This window comes from Neofelis nebulosa, chromosome 17, assembly GCF_028018385.1.
Source record: "Neofelis nebulosa isolate mNeoNeb1 chromosome 17, mNeoNeb1.pri, whole genome shotgun sequence".
NCBI lineage: Eukaryota > Metazoa > Chordata > Mammalia > Carnivora > Felidae > Neofelis > Neofelis nebulosa.
This window is the reverse complement of record NC_080798.1, coordinates 400,033-417,020: the sequence shown is the minus strand read 5'-3', so window position 1 is coordinate 417,020 and position 16,988 is coordinate 400,033. Positions and strand designations below refer to the sequence as shown.

The 16,988-nt window shown below is 45.4% G+C and overlaps 1 protein-coding gene and 1 long non-coding RNA gene across 15 annotated transcripts in view; one reads left to right on the top strand and one right to left on the bottom strand.

Annotated features, from left to right (window-relative positions):
- The first annotated feature begins 44 nt into the window (after positions 1–44).
- Positions 45–16,988, top strand: part of ZNF274 (zinc finger protein 274) — a 30,812-nt gene continuing 13,868 nt past the window's right edge. Inside the window, exons 1-4 of one of the 6 annotated variants that reach the window (XM_058706583.1) lie at positions 45–260; positions 747–820; positions 1,578–1,704; positions 2,467–2,562. In XM_058706583.1, the coding sequence (XP_058562566.1) occupies positions 137–260; positions 747–820; positions 1,578–1,704; positions 2,467–2,562 (421 nt within the window). In that variant the 5' untranslated portion in view covers positions 45–136. The other 5 variants (XM_058706585.1, XM_058706587.1, XM_058706584.1 and 2 more) reach the window with 5 other exon arrangements.
- Positions 3,455–15,046, bottom strand: LOC131498988 (uncharacterized). Of its 9 annotated transcripts, XR_009255677.1 has the most exons (6): positions 13,468–14,217; positions 12,066–12,537; positions 11,507–11,631; positions 10,372–10,467; positions 8,764–9,002; positions 3,455–8,397 (listed from the first exon to the last, which is right to left on the bottom strand). It is a non-coding gene; the product is annotated as an uncharacterized LOC131498988 (long non-coding RNA). The 9 variants fall into 9 exon arrangements; XR_009255675.1 differs by adding an exon at positions 14,944–15,046 and having other exon boundaries at positions 8,764–11,631; positions 13,468–13,716; XR_009255670.1 differs by having other exon boundaries at positions 8,764–10,467.

Sequence of the window (16,988 nt, the reverse complement as noted above, 5' to 3'; positions counted from 1 at the left end):
GAGGCCCCGCGGCCTGGCGTACCCGACTCGAGCCCCCCCCCGCCCCCCCGACCCAGCTGGACCACCAAGGGTCGCTGGCGAGTGCCCTCTTCCGGCCCGCCCAGGCTTCCCTTGCCATCCGAGATGGCCGGCCAACATGGCCGCCGCCTGGGAGAGGTCGGGCGGGCACGCCGCAGGGGTGGCTGGGAGTTGTAGTCCGGCCCTGCGCGCTGACGCATTTCGCCGCGGGCCGACGGTCGCCATTGTGCGCCGCGCACTGGGTGAGTGTGGCGCGAAATCCGCTCCCGTCGGGCGCTGTGCGGAGACATCCCGGGGCCACTCTTCGGGGTGTGCGGCCTCAGTCCCTTCCCCACCAAACTCTGGAGTCCAAGGCCGGTCTTGCCTGCCGTCTTCCTGCTGCGGGGCCGGAAGGGGCGGTGTGGTCGGGAACCCGGGGCCCAAAGGGAAGACAACTCCCTCCAGGCGTGGGGCTTAAGGTGGGCCGACCCGTTCTGGGCGCGTGCGGACTAGGGAAGGGTGTAACTTCCTCTGGGCGAGAAAGGTATGAGGACGATCTCCTCTCGACCAGGGGGAAACCGGCCCTCCAGGCGTCGGGGAGAAGGTGGAGACGACCCCTTCAGCGCGTTTTTCTAGGTGGCGGGTGGACCTGTCATTTCACATTGATGATGCCGGTTCTGGGCTAAGTAGGGGGCTCCCTTCCGCATAGACCTAACACCCCTTCCACCTCCCAAATTCGACCTTCTCAGGACTGCCCACTCCCACGAGGTACGTCGAGGAGAAGGAAGGTATGGCCTCCGGGCTTCCGACGGCCTGGTTTCGTGTGAGTAGAGGCTTCTTTGAGTTTCTGAGTCTACCCCGGGATCGGGGGGCGGGGGGGGGGGGCAGGGTGGTAGTGAGATGCCACCTTCCCTTGAGATGCCTTCAGGCTCCAGAGCATCTTCGGGAGGATTGAGAGACTAGCTGGGCATGAGAGACTGCTGAATGGAGGAACCGCTGGTTGCTTAGCTTTCCAAGGGAATGGTTAGAGTACAGGTCAGGTTCTGGGGGACTCTAGTTTATCCTCTGTATCGAGGATAGGTATTGACAGGTTTAAGTAGGGATTAGGTTCATATTTACATTTCAGTAGCCATTTTGGCATCAAAGCTGGAGGGGATGAGAGCTCTATCACTAGGAAAAAAACGATAGAGGAGGATGGATCCTTGACCAGTGAAGGAAGTAGAAGCAGCCTAGGCGATGGACGGGAGCTGAAGGCTTGGGTGTGATGATTCAGCTCGCGGAATTCCCTAATAAGACGCACAGACGCTAATACTAGTACTGGAATGTCCAAGTTAATAAGAAATGGGAGATCTTCAGCGAATAAAGAACTCTCTCTGGCTTCACATGTCCTCCCTGCTGTGACCTGAATAGGGTCAGGCTTGGGTTTGCTCAATTTCAGACAAACGCAGAAACACACGAGACGTCGGGAATGCTTTCAGGTCATCTTGTAGACTGTGCCCTCATGTGCTGGGTCAGCCTTTCCCTTCCTGTCAGCGTGGGTGATGACAGACCCTGGCTGAACAGAAACCTGTGGGTTTTAGGAACCAGTGACCTTTGAAGATGTGACCTTGGGTTTTACTTCAGACGAATGGGGACTGCTGGACCTCGAAAAGAAGTCCCTGTACAGGGAGGTGATGTTGGAGAACTACAGGAACCTGGTCTCAGTGGGTAAGGATGGCCTCCATGTCAATAAAGATCTGCGCTTTGCAGCACGAATGTGGTGCCTCTGAAGTGTGTGTCTGCTTTGGCTCAGGCTGCAGGGATCAGAGTGCAATTGTCAAGGTCCTGGAGTCTGAGGGAGAGGGCTTTACTTTGTACCTGTAGGGAAAGGGCATCTTCACATGACTTCTAAAGCTGCCTAGTCCATCCCTCAGAGGCCTTGAGTTGCTAGGGAGGTAGGTCTATCAGGAATGTTTCCAGCTACAGTAGTAGATGTTCATTTTTGTAACAATTCCGGAGGGTGTGGGGTCAGTGTCCCAACAGATCAGAAGTATCATTGAAGACTGATCCCTTCCATTTCCCAGTGCTTAGTGTGAACTTTTCCACGCTTCTGTTAGTGTCTGCATGGCTGAGGCACCCAACATCATATCCATGTTCAGGGAAGAAAGAAGGTGAAGGGACAGTCCTGGCTAGTTCTCTTCTCACACCTGCCATTATTTAGCAAGAAAAAAAAAAAAGGCCCTAACGTCTCCAGCTGACAGATTTCCCTTTGTGTCTTGCTGGCCAGAACTGGGGTCCCACTGCCACTTTTATTGGCAAGGGAGTCCAGGAAGGCAAGTAACTGACAAAGGGGATGGATTGCATTATCACTGCTGTAGACCAGAAGTCATGCCCTTGCAGGGAAGAATTCAGGGACAGCATGTGCCACAGGAGGAATGCATATTCTCCTGAACACAGACCCCCAAGCCCTGTCTCTTTTCCCTTGGGCAGAACATCAGCTTTCCAAGCCAGATGTGGTATCTCAGTTAGAGGAGGAGGAAGCGCTCTGGTCGGTGGAGAGAGGAATTCCTCAAGACACCTTTTCAGGTGAGACCCAGGCCCATGGGAGTCCTGGCAGGGAATGGGCTGGTTAGTCAGGGACTGGTGTCTTAGAAAACAAGGTGACAGGGGAAACCCCCAGATGGGGTGCTGTGATGACTAGCTCAGACGTGCTGAATCAGACTGTTTCTTCCTCTGGTCTGAGTCAGGGGCATACTACTTGGTTTAATGAGAATTTGTTACCAGTGGCCAGTTGACTGTTAGGGGCTCCTCTGCTCTACTACTCTTCCTTCATGTGATCACCAGTAACTGGTGCGTCTGGCCAGACTTTTTTTTATAGATGTTTTCATGTGTGTATATGAATATGTTTATGACTTGGGGGTGTTCTACTGGATACAAACAGGCCTGTTGTATCCATTTTAACAGATGCTATGTAGTCCACATTTGATGTTTCCTCCTGTGATAGTCTTTCAGGTTGTTGCAGAAAACATTACTGGATGTTTTTTGTTGTTGCATATTCAAGTTGGGGTGTTTTTTGTTTTTGTTTTTGCAGGTAGGATTTCTTAAAATAGAATTTTAGAATCAACCAAGATAAAAGCTAAAAATCTGGTAGCAACAGATTGCTCTCTAAAAAATACATATAGCTGCTCAATTACATGAAAGCTTTTTCCCCTTCATTGCCAGCGATTTTTAATGATCTTTTTAAGGTTGGCAGATCTGATACTATGTTCAGTTTGTTGACATTTCCCTCATGAAGCTTACATATATTTTTATGTTTATGGACCATTTGTACTTTTGTGAGTTTATATACTTTCCCTTTTTTTTTTCTTCTTTCTGGGAACTCTGTATTAATTATGGGTATTGATACTACAGATATCCCAGACCAACATTTATTTATCTTCTACCTTTAATTTTTTTTAATGTTTATTTATTTTTGAGAGACAGAGCACAAGCGGAGGAGGGACAGAGAGAGAGGCAGACACAGAATCCAAAGCAGGTTCCAGGCTCTGAGCTGTCAGCACGGAGATCAATGTGGGGCTTGAACTCATGAACCGTGAGATCATGACCTGAGCTGAAGTCGGATGCCTAACCGACTGAGCCACCCAGGCGCCCCCATTTATCTTCTACCTTTAAATTTAGTTTTCATAAAGAAGTTATATAATTTAGGTATTTTTCCTTTCAGATCTGTTCTTATTCCTATCCCATTCATAGATAGGCAGATTTCATAAATACTTTCTTGTATTTCAGGGTTTTTTGTTTGTTTGTTTTTGTCTGATTGTTGCACTTATCTGGAGTTTCTTTGTGTATATGGTATGGAGCATATGTTCTTTCAACAAATTTTGATTAGATTCTTCTGCTTATTGGAAACACCGTCCTTATTACAGACTAAATTTCCATGGTACTTATTGGGCATAGGCTTCGGTCTTGGTCCCTTCTGCTTCGTTGATCTTAGTCTGAGCACACATACTGCTGTACATATGGTAGTTTTATAACTTGGATAAATGATAGTTCCTCTCATTATTTCTAAAAAAAAACAAAAAAACAAACAAAACAAACTATGAACTATTCTCACCCACCTGGTTTGCAAGATGAGTGCTTGACATCAGTTTGTCAGGGGTTCATTAAGAAAATCCTGTTAGATGATTGCATTTAGAATTCCTTGATGCAGAATTGGTCTAGTCGAGTTTTGGCGCAAGTGTACAACAAGGGATCTTGCTTCACTGTGCTATGTCAGGCCTTCTGAGTGCTGTTGGGCTTTCACTGTAGTGGTTGCTGTTAATCTGCTCAGGTTAATCCTCTGCAGTCTTGCGTAGTTGGTCCAGATGAACCTGTCATGCTGTTAAGTTCTCTTATTAGTTATAACAGTCTTACTAGAGCCTCAATTTTCTCAGTACAGTCATTTTACCAGCAAGTATAAAGCAGGAGGCAATCGTATTAGTATTGTTTTACTCTTGCCCAGTTACATAATGACCTTTGTCACAGCTGGTACTTCCAAAACACTGAAGTTGAGAGTGTGAAGAGTGAGTGACCTAAATGGGAAAGTTTCTGGGTCTTGACAAGCATGATGCTGGACTCTGTTTTGATTCAAGTCAGTTTTATCTGGACAAAGCAATAGTCATCTAGCCCTTTCTAATAAATGAAAATCAGTAATAGCCCGTTTTCCCTAATAGTCATGCCAAGGTGATCATAGTGATTTTCTCCTTTGAACAGTTAACACAGTGACATAATAAATGTAGAAGTGCCCTTGTAAGAGCTGCTGGCATCCACAGACAGATCCATATTCATAAATTAGGTTCAGGAGGTGGGTGGATTTCTTTTTTGTGTTTATTATCTTAAAAAAAAAATTTTTTTTAACGTTTATTTATTTTTGAGACAGAGAGAGACAGAGCATGAACGGGGGAGGGTCAGAGAGAGGGAGACACAGAATCTGAAACAGGCTCCAGGCTCTGAGCTGTCAGCACAGAGCCCAACGTGGGGCTCGAACTCACGGACCACCAGATCATGACCTGAGCTGAAGTCGGCCGCTTAACCGACTGAGCCACCCAGGCGCCCCGATTATCTTTATCAGCTTTGTAAAGAAAACTTTGGATGTTCTCTTCTTCCCTTTGTTTTGTGTTCTAATACAAATGACATTGGAACTACCTGCTTCTGGTAGTATTCAGCTACGAAATCTGCACCTGATCCCCATCTTTGGTGATGTCCTTCTGTTTGCCACAACATAGACTGCCATCTCTATGAATCTCTGAGCCCTTTTTCTGAACTCAGTTTGATGGCTCAGTATTAGTGGTTTTTCTTTTCCATACTGAGTCATTCTTTTCATCCTCTTCATTGAAAACCTTTCTAACATCCATTAGTATAGGTCACTAAACTATGTCACCTGGAAGGTCCCCAGCAACACAAGCACTTTGTATCCACCCATCATGGTGTCTTTTCCCCCTGACTGTTCCCTGTGATCTAGCCTCCCAAAGTCCCTTCCTGTCTTGTGGCTCTGATTGTGGCAGGTCTGTGTTTCATCCTCCCTGAAGCTCAAATCCCGTGTCCTGTGTTGGCAGACCTTCCAGCCTTGTACTTCTGGATGATCCAGTAGTTCCCTGAATCTAGTTGCCATGAGGGATTTGGGGCACCTGTGGTTCTGTACGTCTCAGGGAGAGCTGGCTTGACGGGTGCCAGGAGATTCTGAGGTGATAACCCAGAGTGAGAGACCATGTCCAGAGAGGCTTATAAGGACATTTTATTACAGACTAGGCCTCAGGTGCCTGACTCCTCTCTGCTCTGTCACAATGAGTCCTTTACATGTTGTTTTCCCTCCACTGCCTCCCCTTTTACACCTCACAAATACTTGTGGAACTCCTCTTGTGTTCCATATAGTATACTAAACACTTTGGTAGTAAACCAAAGACCTAAAGTAATCCCTGATACTGTGGACTTCGTAGTCTAATAGATTATGGCCTCTACAAACAAGTTCCCCAGATATAACTCTGTAAAGATGAGTAGTGGTTAAATACTGAGAAGGGAAAGAGTGTAAAGTGGGGGCAATGAATAATTACACTAGAGGGGGTATTTTGAGGGGCACTGCAGGGGTGAGCTTTAAGCCAATCCCCAAAGTGAAAGAATTCTACACACCTATAAGAGTGGTGGTGAAGAGAGCTTCCAAGCACAGAAACAGCATTTGGGGTGACCATGAAAATGGAATAAGCTTGGCACATTCAGGGAACATGGAGTCACCCAGTGGGCTGGTAGGAGGTAACTGAGGTATACTGACAGGCAGGTTAGGTTTGGCAGAACACACAGGGCCTTCACTGTGAAGGTAGTTTGGTTTTTATCAGGCAGATGTGTGGTACAGCTTTTCAAGCTCACTGCAGGTGCTTAGGAAAAAAGAACTTAATAGGACACAGATGGAAGTAAGGCAGGTTACCGTGGTAGTACTACCTAAGGAAGAAGTGAGGTCACCTGGCCTGAGAGTAGCAGAGGGTTTGGGGAGAAGCTGGCATCGGCTTCTCCCCATTCATAGTGGATTCATTGGGGCCAGGTGAGTAATGGCCAAAGGAAAGGAAGCTGCCAAGAATCTCTCGTAGGTGAAGGCTTCAGGGATTTCCTGTGAGTATTCTTTGTAATGTATGCATTTACCATATATGTTCTTTTTCTATATATCAAAATCCAACTTTAAAAGAAGAAAAAAGGAGAAAAATTACTACTCCTGAATTTTTGGTTTTAATCAATAATATGAGGAAATCTGGCAAAGGCAAAAACTTTTGAAGGGTAGAAATAGAAGTTTTGGTTTTACTTTTGTAATGTTTATTTCTGAGAGAGAGTGAGTGAGCACATGCACACAAGCGGGAGGGGCAGAGAGAGGGAGGAACAGAGGATCCAAAGCAGGCTTTGCTGACAGCAGAGAGCCCCATAAGAGGCTTGAACTCAACGAATTGCAAGATCATGACCTGAGCCGAAGTCAGACCTTAACTGAGCCACCCAGGCACCCCTGGTTTTACTTTTTATGTTGAAATAATTTTTTAGACAGTTTACATGGAACTCCCTAGTAGCTTTCACCTAGATTCAAGAGTTTGTGGAATTGTCACATGTCTTGACTGGTTCTGTTAAATAAGTATGAATGAGAAGGGACTGAGAGACATCCAAGTACAGGTTTGTGAAGCCAGCTGAGTGCACCTCTCTGGACTCGAGAAGGAGGTCCCAGCAGTGCATAAAGACTTGGGAATCCTAGATGTTTGGAATAGCGTGTTCTATTTACCACTGGATGAGACAACCATCTCTAGCAGTGGTCTGTCTCCCATCACTAGTGTAGCTGTGCCTTTCCCTAACTCAAGGGACTGAGTTTAAGTCGAAAGCTCAGCCTTTCTGAGGCAACTCATTTTGTATGGCTATCCAGCTGTCCCTGATAGCAAAAATGGCAGCACAGACATTGGTGGAAGCAGAAGGGAAACTTAGTAATAAGTGCTTAAGACAGAGGGCATTTGTTTTTAATGTTTTTTTGTTTTAAATTAAAAAAAAATTTTTTTTTTATTTTTGAGACAGAGAGAGATGGAGCATGAGCAGGGGAGGGGCAGAGAGAGAGTGAGACACAGAATCTGAAGCAGGCTCCAGACTCTGAGCTGTTAGCACAGAGCCCAACGCGGGGCTCGAACTCACGAACCACCAGATCATGACCTGAGCTGAAGTCGGATGCTCAACCCGTTGAGCCACCCAGGCGCCCCAGGGCATTTGTTTTTAAGAAGGCACTGATTTGGGAAGATGCTGTGAAGATCAGGAATACGGATGATATTTGATGGCACTCAAACCTTTAGCCACTGCTCAGTGTCCTTTCAAGGAAGTATTGCCATTCTGTGTAGTTTGGTTAGAAAACTTGAGATCTGGGCACCTGGGTGGCTCAGTAGGTTAAACATCTGACTTTGGTTCAGGTCATGATCTCGCAGTTTGTGAGTTCGAGCCCCAGGTTGGGCTCTGTGCTAACAGCTCAGAGCCTATGGCCAGCTTCGGATTCTGTGTCTCCCCCTCTCTGCCCCTCCCATGCTCATGCTCTGTGTCTCTCTGTCTCTCAACAATAAATAAACATTAAAAAAAAATTGAAAAAAAAAAAAACTTGATATATAATCTAGATTTAATCATTGATAAGCAATAGGGTGAAGACACTATATTGAAGATCGTGATTATAGGAAAGCCTGCAAGACATTTAACTTTTTTGACTTGGCAAGTAATGAAGCAGGAGAGATGAGCCATACAAATATGAATGTAGCAATACTCAAATCAGTGCAAACTTTAGTAGAAAAAAATAACATCTACAAGAAGATTGTTTTTTGGAAGGAAGAGAAGAAAATCCTCTTCTAGATTTCATTCATCCCTTGTGTAGTCTGAGAGGATTCATATGGGCTATAAAGCAGACACGGGGGATGTAGAAAATCAGTTGTTTTATACAAAGGATAATCCATTCAAGAACAAGACTGAAAAAATGTGTTTAATGTGAGAAGGCCTGTTTTCATTCAGCCTTTAACTAAGGCTCACATGGGAGGAGACTAACATGCAAAGACCTTGAATGGAGGAACTAATGTGCATGAATTTTTTGACATGAGAACTCAAACAGGGTAGAAACCCCAGGAATATGATCCTAGCAGGAAAGGCTTCTGGCCTGATTCACTGTGACTTGAGAAAACTCATATTGGACCCCCCGCCCCCCCCACCCCGAAAAAAAACCCCAGTTGTAATGAATTTGGGAAAGTTCTTAGATCAAATAATTACCTATGAGAACTCCAAAGCCAAGGGACTATGACTGTGTGAAAAGGTTTCTTTCATGCACAGCTCTCTTACTCAGGATCGTGAGAATGTAATTGGGTCTTAGGAAGGCTTCAGGAGTCACAGAACCCACTGGCAAGAAGCCCTTCAGTAGGAGTCCTCATTGTATTCAACATCAGAGGACTCCTATGAGAGCAGATCCTCAATGTAATCCGTGCAGGCAAATCATTAGCCTTAGCTCCCACCTTATTTGACAGAACAACAAAACAGAAAACTTACACTGGAGAGAACCACACTGAATAATAAAAATGAAATGTCTCATCCTATTTTTATGCCAGATAAGTCATACAGAAGGCAAGTTCTAAATAAAATTTTGATCACATATGTATACAAATACAGAAAAAGAGGTCTTTTCCAACTTGTTCTGTTATCTGACTGAACACCTAGAACAAATGTTAAACAAGAGAGCAGGTGTCTTTATTTCAGTTTCCCATATATATCCCCAGTTGCTAAGACAATGACTCCATCTCTAGCTCAGGAAACTGTTGAGTGAATAAATGATTGAAGAAATTGTAAAAAAACAAGAGGATGTCTTCAAAGAGGAGACTATGAAGACAAGGCCAGGCTTTGAGACAAGAGGGTAGGTAAGGGATGATAAGGAGCAATCTTGAGATACATAGTGCTATTAAGAACTCTGAAAGGCTCACATCCTAGGGAGTGAGTCAAGAGTTTAGAATCTTGAGTGACTATCAAAACATATTTTGGCAGGAATCCAGCCTAGCAGAGTGTGGTAACACTGTGTAAACCTTTATTCAAGAATACATTCTGTGACCCTCCACATATTTGCTCATTAGGACCCATGTAATCTTGATCCTTCTATCTGGAAACCGTTCTGCCTGGTGTCCAAATATAATACCTAGGGTAATTTCAAGACCTGCAAATGCCCTCACTATTAATTAAATAAGGAAAACAAATGAACTACACATTTGACTCAAAGTCCTAAGGAAACAGAAAAGATAAATACAACACAAATAAATGAATCAAATGGAGAAGAAAAAAAGAACCCAAGAACTAATTTTCTGGAAAGACAAAAATTCAAAACCAACTTTGATTAAACAGAATAAATCAAAGGCAAGCTAAAAACCTATATAGGGAAATAACACTACACACATATTCAGCAACACATGTAATTTTCATTATAGAACTTTGTACAACAGTAACAATGCATGAGCCAGCTCCATGTACTGATATGAAAGTCCAAGATACATGTATTTCTTAAATATGTATCTTTAACACGTATAAAGATAAGCAGGTGCACATAATACCATTTTTTAGAAAATATACATACAAGTTCAAATATGTGTGTCAGGTGGTAATCACTGAATGTAGATACTGACAGGCTGTGACAGCCTCCTGAGAAGGAAACTGCTACCTCCTTTCTGCTGTGTTACCAGTTCCTGACACAGCCTAGATGCCCAGAAATTAACAAACAACAAAATGGAAAGATTTCTGGAAAAGTGGAAGGTTGTCAAAATTGGTCCTAGGAAAAATGTTAAAATAATTTATAAAAATTTTTCAGAACAAAGTGGCCAGCTACTTATTATTATTACTGACCTGGGCAGTGAATATCTTCCAACTTCCTGTTAAAAGGCCATTTGGATGGAACACGAGCAGTTCAATGACAGGACAAGGCTGGAATGTTGACAGATTCTGCAAGGTATAATAGCATTTTTGTCACTAAAGCACAAAATGAGAAAAACATTAAAAAGGAAATATTGATAGCTCATGACAATTAACCACCTTAAACTAATCCTTTGAAATAGTTAAAAATAAGAGTTCATCAATGTGACAAATAACAATAGAGATGAATAGCCTTGGCTTACACAAGGAATACCCAATTTAACACAAAGATATTAATAGGTTTTTGAAATGGGATCTAAGAATGAATTAAATGATTAGGAATTGTTTTTTTGTTTTGTTTTGGGTTTATTTTGAGGAGGGGAGTGGCAGAGAGAGGCAGAGGAAGAATCCCAAGCAGGCTCCACCCTTGAACCCATGAACCGTGAGCTGAAATCAAGAGTCAGATGTTTACCTGACTGAGCCACCCAGGCACCCCGAAATGATTAGGAATTGTTAAGGAATCAATTACTAAGGCATTTCTATTTGAAAAAAAATTTAAGTTAGTGGGATATAAAATAAGCAGAAGCAATAACTTCGAGGGCTTAGAAAAATTTTAAGTTTATGCATTCCCTTTCTTGACTTAAGTCCTTCCATCATTCCAGCCTCTAGAGAAGTGTTGGAGCCATTATACCAGTGGAAGCAGAAATGCAAGTCTCTGACCTAGCTGGTTGGGAAAGAAGCAGGAATATAAACCAGGTGTCCTCTTACCCGGTGGCCTGCACTCCCAGCTACTGCTCAGGGTCCCAAGTGGAAGGGAACTTTGTAACAATAGCAATCCTCCCATGATAGTTTAAAGGTGGGACACAATTAAAATGCCAGTGAAATTTCCTGTAAATGACAGAAATATAGGAAAATCCAGAGAGCTAAAAAACTCAAAAGGCACTTTTTACGGCTATATTGAGACAGTATTTCTTGAGCGCCTGCAAAAATGCCACGAACTGTTACAGGGATGGGTCACAGTATTGAACATGGTGGTAAGGCCCCTGTCTTATGAATGGGCCTACATTCATTTCAGAGCAGCCACTAACACGTGACTGATTAAGCTTAAACAGACTAAAATGAACTTAACCAGTTTAGTTCCTTAGTCACGGCCATCTTTCAGATGGTCATTGGTCAGCTGCGGCTAATGGCTACTATGTTGGACATTGTAGATTTACAACATTTCCTTAAAGAAAGCTCCATTGGGCAGTGCTGCTGTAGAAAAGGTAGAAAGGTGATAATTAACGAAACAGATACTTTGAGATAGCAGTCAGTGCTGTGAAGAAAAATGAAACAATGGAATATGCTAGCGGGAGGAGGCGTGGGTGGGCAATACTAGTTGAGAACTGCTCAGGAAGACAGTTCTGAGGAGAGGACACAGAAGCTAAGAGCTGGATGAGAAGGGGTATCAGGTGAAGATGTTGGGAAAGACTAACAGGCCAGGGGTATGGCACACTCTGGCACATATGAGGAAAATTAAGATAGTGGCTATGGGAAGCATAGCCTTTGGTGTAAAGGGTATAAAACAGGGCTTGGATCCCAGCTGCTATGTTCCCCAGTGTGGCTTTGGACAGGGCTCTTAGAGTCTCCCAGTATGGACTTCCATATAAGTCCATTCTCCCAGTATAAGAATAGATGCTATTGCTTACTGGGACTATGGTGTGTAAAGCCCAGGTCTTGAGGGGTCTTCATGTAACTAACCACTGCTATTCGAAGACTTTGATGTTAAGATGACCATCAGCACCTTTGGGAGATCTTCCGCTGGGCCTGGCTTTAGGGTTTCTGATGCACAAGAACCAGCTGACATCCTCAGCAGTCCATGGGGGTAAACAAACTTCAAAGGCAACGCCATGGAGGGCCCAACAGAGCTGAAGAGTGATGGGGAGAGGAGGAGAAAAGGTGTAAAGCTGGGGGCATTCTGGACAAGGAGAAAAAGGAACAAGGGAGTGTACACAGGGATGAGAGGAGCTGAGGTGAGCGTTCCTCCTGACCCTGCCCCCAACAAGATCTTGAAAGGTCATTGTTATTAGTTATTATTCTATTTGTGGACTGGTAGCCCTAGTGTACCTGGTTAGTCAGCGTTCACTGTGGAACTCTAAGCACTGATGGAGATGGCTTACCCTGGAAGGGAAGAAGCAGAAAGGGAAGTAAACTGTAAGAGGAGGAAGAAAAACATCCTCCATTATCCTTTCCTACATGCTATTCCTGGCTTTATGTAACCTAATCACTTAGAAAGAGGAAACTAAGGCCCAGAAGGATTAAGCCCCTTTCCCAGAGGCTGGGTGAGTTTGTATGACAACCCACTAAATAGATAGTTGCAAGTGAGGGTACTAAATTGCTAAAATTCTACACATACACACACCACCGGTCATTCAGGTGGTGGATTGAAAACCAGTACTTGGCGAGTGCCTGGGTGGTTCAGTTGGTTAAGAGTCCCACTCTTAATTTCAGCTGGGGTCATGATCTGACTGTTCCGTGAGTTCCAGCCCCGCATTGGGGGATCAGAGCTTGTCTGGGATTCTTTGTCTCCCTCTCTCTACCCTTCCCCTGCTCAAGCTCGCTCTTTCTCTCTCAAAATAAATAAATATTTTAAAAAAGAAAAGAGGGGCGCCTGGGTGGCACAGTCGGTTAAGCGTCCGACTTCAGCCAGGTCACGATCTCGCGGTCCGTGAGTTCGAGCCCCGCGTCAGGCTCTGGGCTGATGGCTCGGAGCCTGGAGCCTGTTTCTGATTCTGTGTCTCCCTCTCTCTCTGCCCCTCCCCCGTTCATGCTCTGTCTCTCTCTGTCCCAAAAATAAATAAAAAACATTGAAAAAAAAATTTTTTTTTTTAAAATAAAAAAATAAAAAAGAAAAGAAAACCAGGACTTGGAGCTGCAGTTGATAGAGATTATTTTGTGCAGCCCCACACAGATGAGTGGGTCAGTCAGCCCGAGCTATGTGCCAGTGAGTTGAAGATCCAGTTTCAACTCTGCCAGCTGTAAACTTAAGAGTACATTTTCTCTGTGAAGTGAGGTGAATACTTTCCTGACAGAGAGCACAGGAAGGGTTACCTTAGCGGCCTTGGGGGATGGTCTAGAGGACTGTAGTGACTAGAATGACACTTACCCACCAGCTTGCAGGTTGTGGCCCATCTCATTGACCACATAGCACCCAGGAAGAGCTTTACAATAACCCTCCGGAATATATGTTGTCCTGAATGGCTGCTACTGCAGGGAGAGCCAGGCTGCAGATCCACTGAGATCCCAGCACCACAAGGATGGGCAGAGTTCTCCATATCCACACCTAGACAGGCTCTGAAACTTAAAATGGTTAAGAGTTAACATTTTAATGAGCATTCAAGATTTTGAGAAATTGCCCTAGTGTCCCCCAGAGATAGGAGGAACAAAACACATGATCCAAGACTAAAGGAGAAATAAAATTAGAAATGGAGAGTGGATGGGAGTAGAATGAAAAGAACCTACAGTTAATTTTCTTGAGGGATAAAGTACTAAATAATCCGCGTGATTAACCAAGGAGTAAAAAACCAAAGTTTTAGAAATTAGAAAGTTGTGAAGCATTGTGGAGAATGAAGATTTCAAGTGTCATGCATGATTATTACTCAAAATGGTGCCTGTGGCCCAGCAAGGAGCGGCCAGGGAGCGCTACCCGCCCCCCTGCTTCCTAATATCCCTTAAACTGGGGCACTTTTCAAGCCCAGCCCTGCTGGGGATCCGGGAAATTGTCATCCTTGGCTTCCTGAGTTATTCTCAGGGCAATTTGAGCTCTGAGAACGCTAACTGGAAGTGGGGAAATGAATTTTGCTTTTATTTTATTTTTTTTAATTTTTTTTTCAACGTTTTTTATTTATTTTTGGGACAGAGAGAGACAGAGCATGAACGGGGGAGGGGCAGAGAGAGAGGGAGACACAGAATCGGAAACAGGCTCCAGGTTCCGAGCCATCGGCCCAGAGCCTGACGCGGGGCTCGAACTCACGGACCGCGAGATCGTGACCTGGCTGAAGTCGGACGCTTAACCGACTGCGCCACCCAGGTGCCCCTGAATTTTGCTTTTAAATCAACAATCTGGAGGGGAAAATGAACCCCCAGAAATCCTAGGGAACAGGAAGGTAATTAAATCCTGAAGACAAGGATAAATATAAATGAGTTGGGAAAGGCAAGCCCCCAAATAAAATTAATAGAAAAGTTTGTTTAGGGGAGGAGGTCAGAAATAGGAGATCAACGTAGTTATTTTTATCAAGGAAAAAAAATCCCTTGGACTAGGATTTTGATTCTAGGACTCTTGATCTTGTGGTGAATTCGAGCCCCACATTGGGTGGCGATTACTTAAAAAGTCTTTTAATAAAAATATGTTAAAACAAAACAAAACAAAACAAAACAAAAAACCCTAGGAAAGGAGTGACTGGCGATGGCCGAGATTAAAAGCGCGGCCCAGGACGTGTTTTGCAACCCCAAGCGCCCAAGGCCCGTTCGGGGCAGCGGGCCCGGCCCCACCCATCGCTGGTGACTCCTGACCTCGAGCTGACTCACTTCTCGAAGAGCGTGCCAGCAATTTCCAACACCGGTTAGATCTGTGAAACCAGTAAACCGAGGAAACCATAGACGAGCCAAGGTCTGTAATCCGGAAATGTGGAGGGGGAGGAAAAAAAAAAAAAGCATCCTACGCAAACGGGGAGGAATGTAGAATCGGGGATCCGAAAATGGATAAGGAATCCGGGCGCTCGCTCCCTTAGGGGGAAGCGACCGCGATCCTCCGCCCTGCGCCTGCCCGAAGGGTGAAAACTGGCAGACCGGGAAGGTGTATATGGAAGTTCCAGCTGCGCCGGCGCCGCCCCAGGGTGCGTCAGCCGTCGCGAAGGGGGGCGGGGGAGGGAACGAGAGTGCGGGAGGCCGAGAGCCCAGCAACTCGCCAAGGGGCGGCCGTCCGATCTGGGCCTGGGTCGCACCCACAGCTTCAACATGGCCGCTCCGGAAGTGTGCACCGCGAAGGGCCCTGGGAGTTGTAGTTGGCCGGCACCAGGCTCGTGATGCACGTCCGGACCGGGGGATCGGGGCGTGGCTATGGGGACGTGGGCGGTGTCGTCCCGTTTACCCGGTGGGAGGGGGAACGGAGGCTTCAGCTTCCCGAACGCGGGCCGCAGTGTACCTGTGGCTGCGGCCTCCGCCAGCGCCACCCTCCCGGACGCCGCGGTGCTGGAAGGCCGGCCGGGCCGCTGCTTAACAGTGCGGGTGGCGCGCAGGGAGCCGCTGCTCTTCGGGTCTTTCCGAGTTTGTGTGTTTAAACAACACGGGTGCGGTCACTTCACGTGACGGGAGCTTTCCTCCGTTGTAATGATCACACTAAAACCAGCGTAATTTTTAATGCTTATCTGGGAATCTTTCAGTTTTCTTGAGCGGTGCTTTAGCACTACCTGTGTTTTCCAGTTTTGCTCCGTCCTACACCCCTGCTCAGGAAACGGGTGTTGTGGGAAAAAGACCACCCAAATGAGGACATGCGGAGGCCATCTACTCAGGCCACTGTAGCAGGGCGTCTGTCACCACACCTAGTGTTTAGTCGAGACTGGCAGGGAGGCAGGCGTGGGAAAATTTATAGCGAAAAAAGGAAGGTTCTGACTGGAGGTTATTGACTTGGGGGTGAAAGAAAAAAAACTGGCGGTCAAACAGGTCAAACAAGTCCTGAGGTTGCGGGGTCAGAGTTCTATTGTCGTATGCTGTCTGGCCTTTGTGTCCAAATACTCTTCTCTTGGTGTCTCTACAGTGGTCTTCCTCTCCAGATAGTTCCCTGAACACGATTAACCAGCTCAAAGTCCCCGAGCATTGATTGCCCTGGCATTCGTTGCTAAGGCTTTGAGTTCATGCTGGAAGTTCCTTTGCAGGTAGAGTTGTGCTAATCAGGTATATTCAAAACAGCAAGTGTGAGCGGGCACATTTGCTCTTGACATCAGCCGGACCATTTCTGTTTTTATAAACAAACAAGCCTAATTGGAAGTAAACCATAATCCGTGATTTACATTTTTTCTATTTACTTTTTCAAAAATGTTTATTAATTTACTTTTGAGAGAGAGATGGAGTGCAGGAGCACAAGCCAGGGAGGGGCAGAGAGAGGGGGAGACACAGAATTGCATCTCACAGAATTGTGAGACTGTGACCTGGGGCGGTTAGATGTTTAACCGACTGAGCCACCCTGGTGCCTCTCTATTGACAGTTTTAAAGCTTTCAAGTCATTTAGAGTTAGCATTTCTCCTTAGAGTTGTACAGTGCTTTCTTATTTCCTTTGGTTTGTGTGCCCTCCTTAGCATTTCAGGGACGTGCTGGAGTTGTGTTCTTGTGAGTTCTGTGCCAAGACACAGGGCTTCAGACTTTCCTGTCTTCTTGGCTCCCATGGAGGCAGGATCAGGTTCTACTCCCTGTACATAGCTGTGGGCCTATAGAGCATCACAGGTTTCTTCTTAAGCCTCCTTGCCTCTTGCTTTCTCACCCCCCTCCCATATTGAGGTGTAATTTACATACCTTAAAGTTCACCCTTTGAGAGTGTACAGTTCAGTGGTTTTTACTATAATTCACAAGGTTGTGTA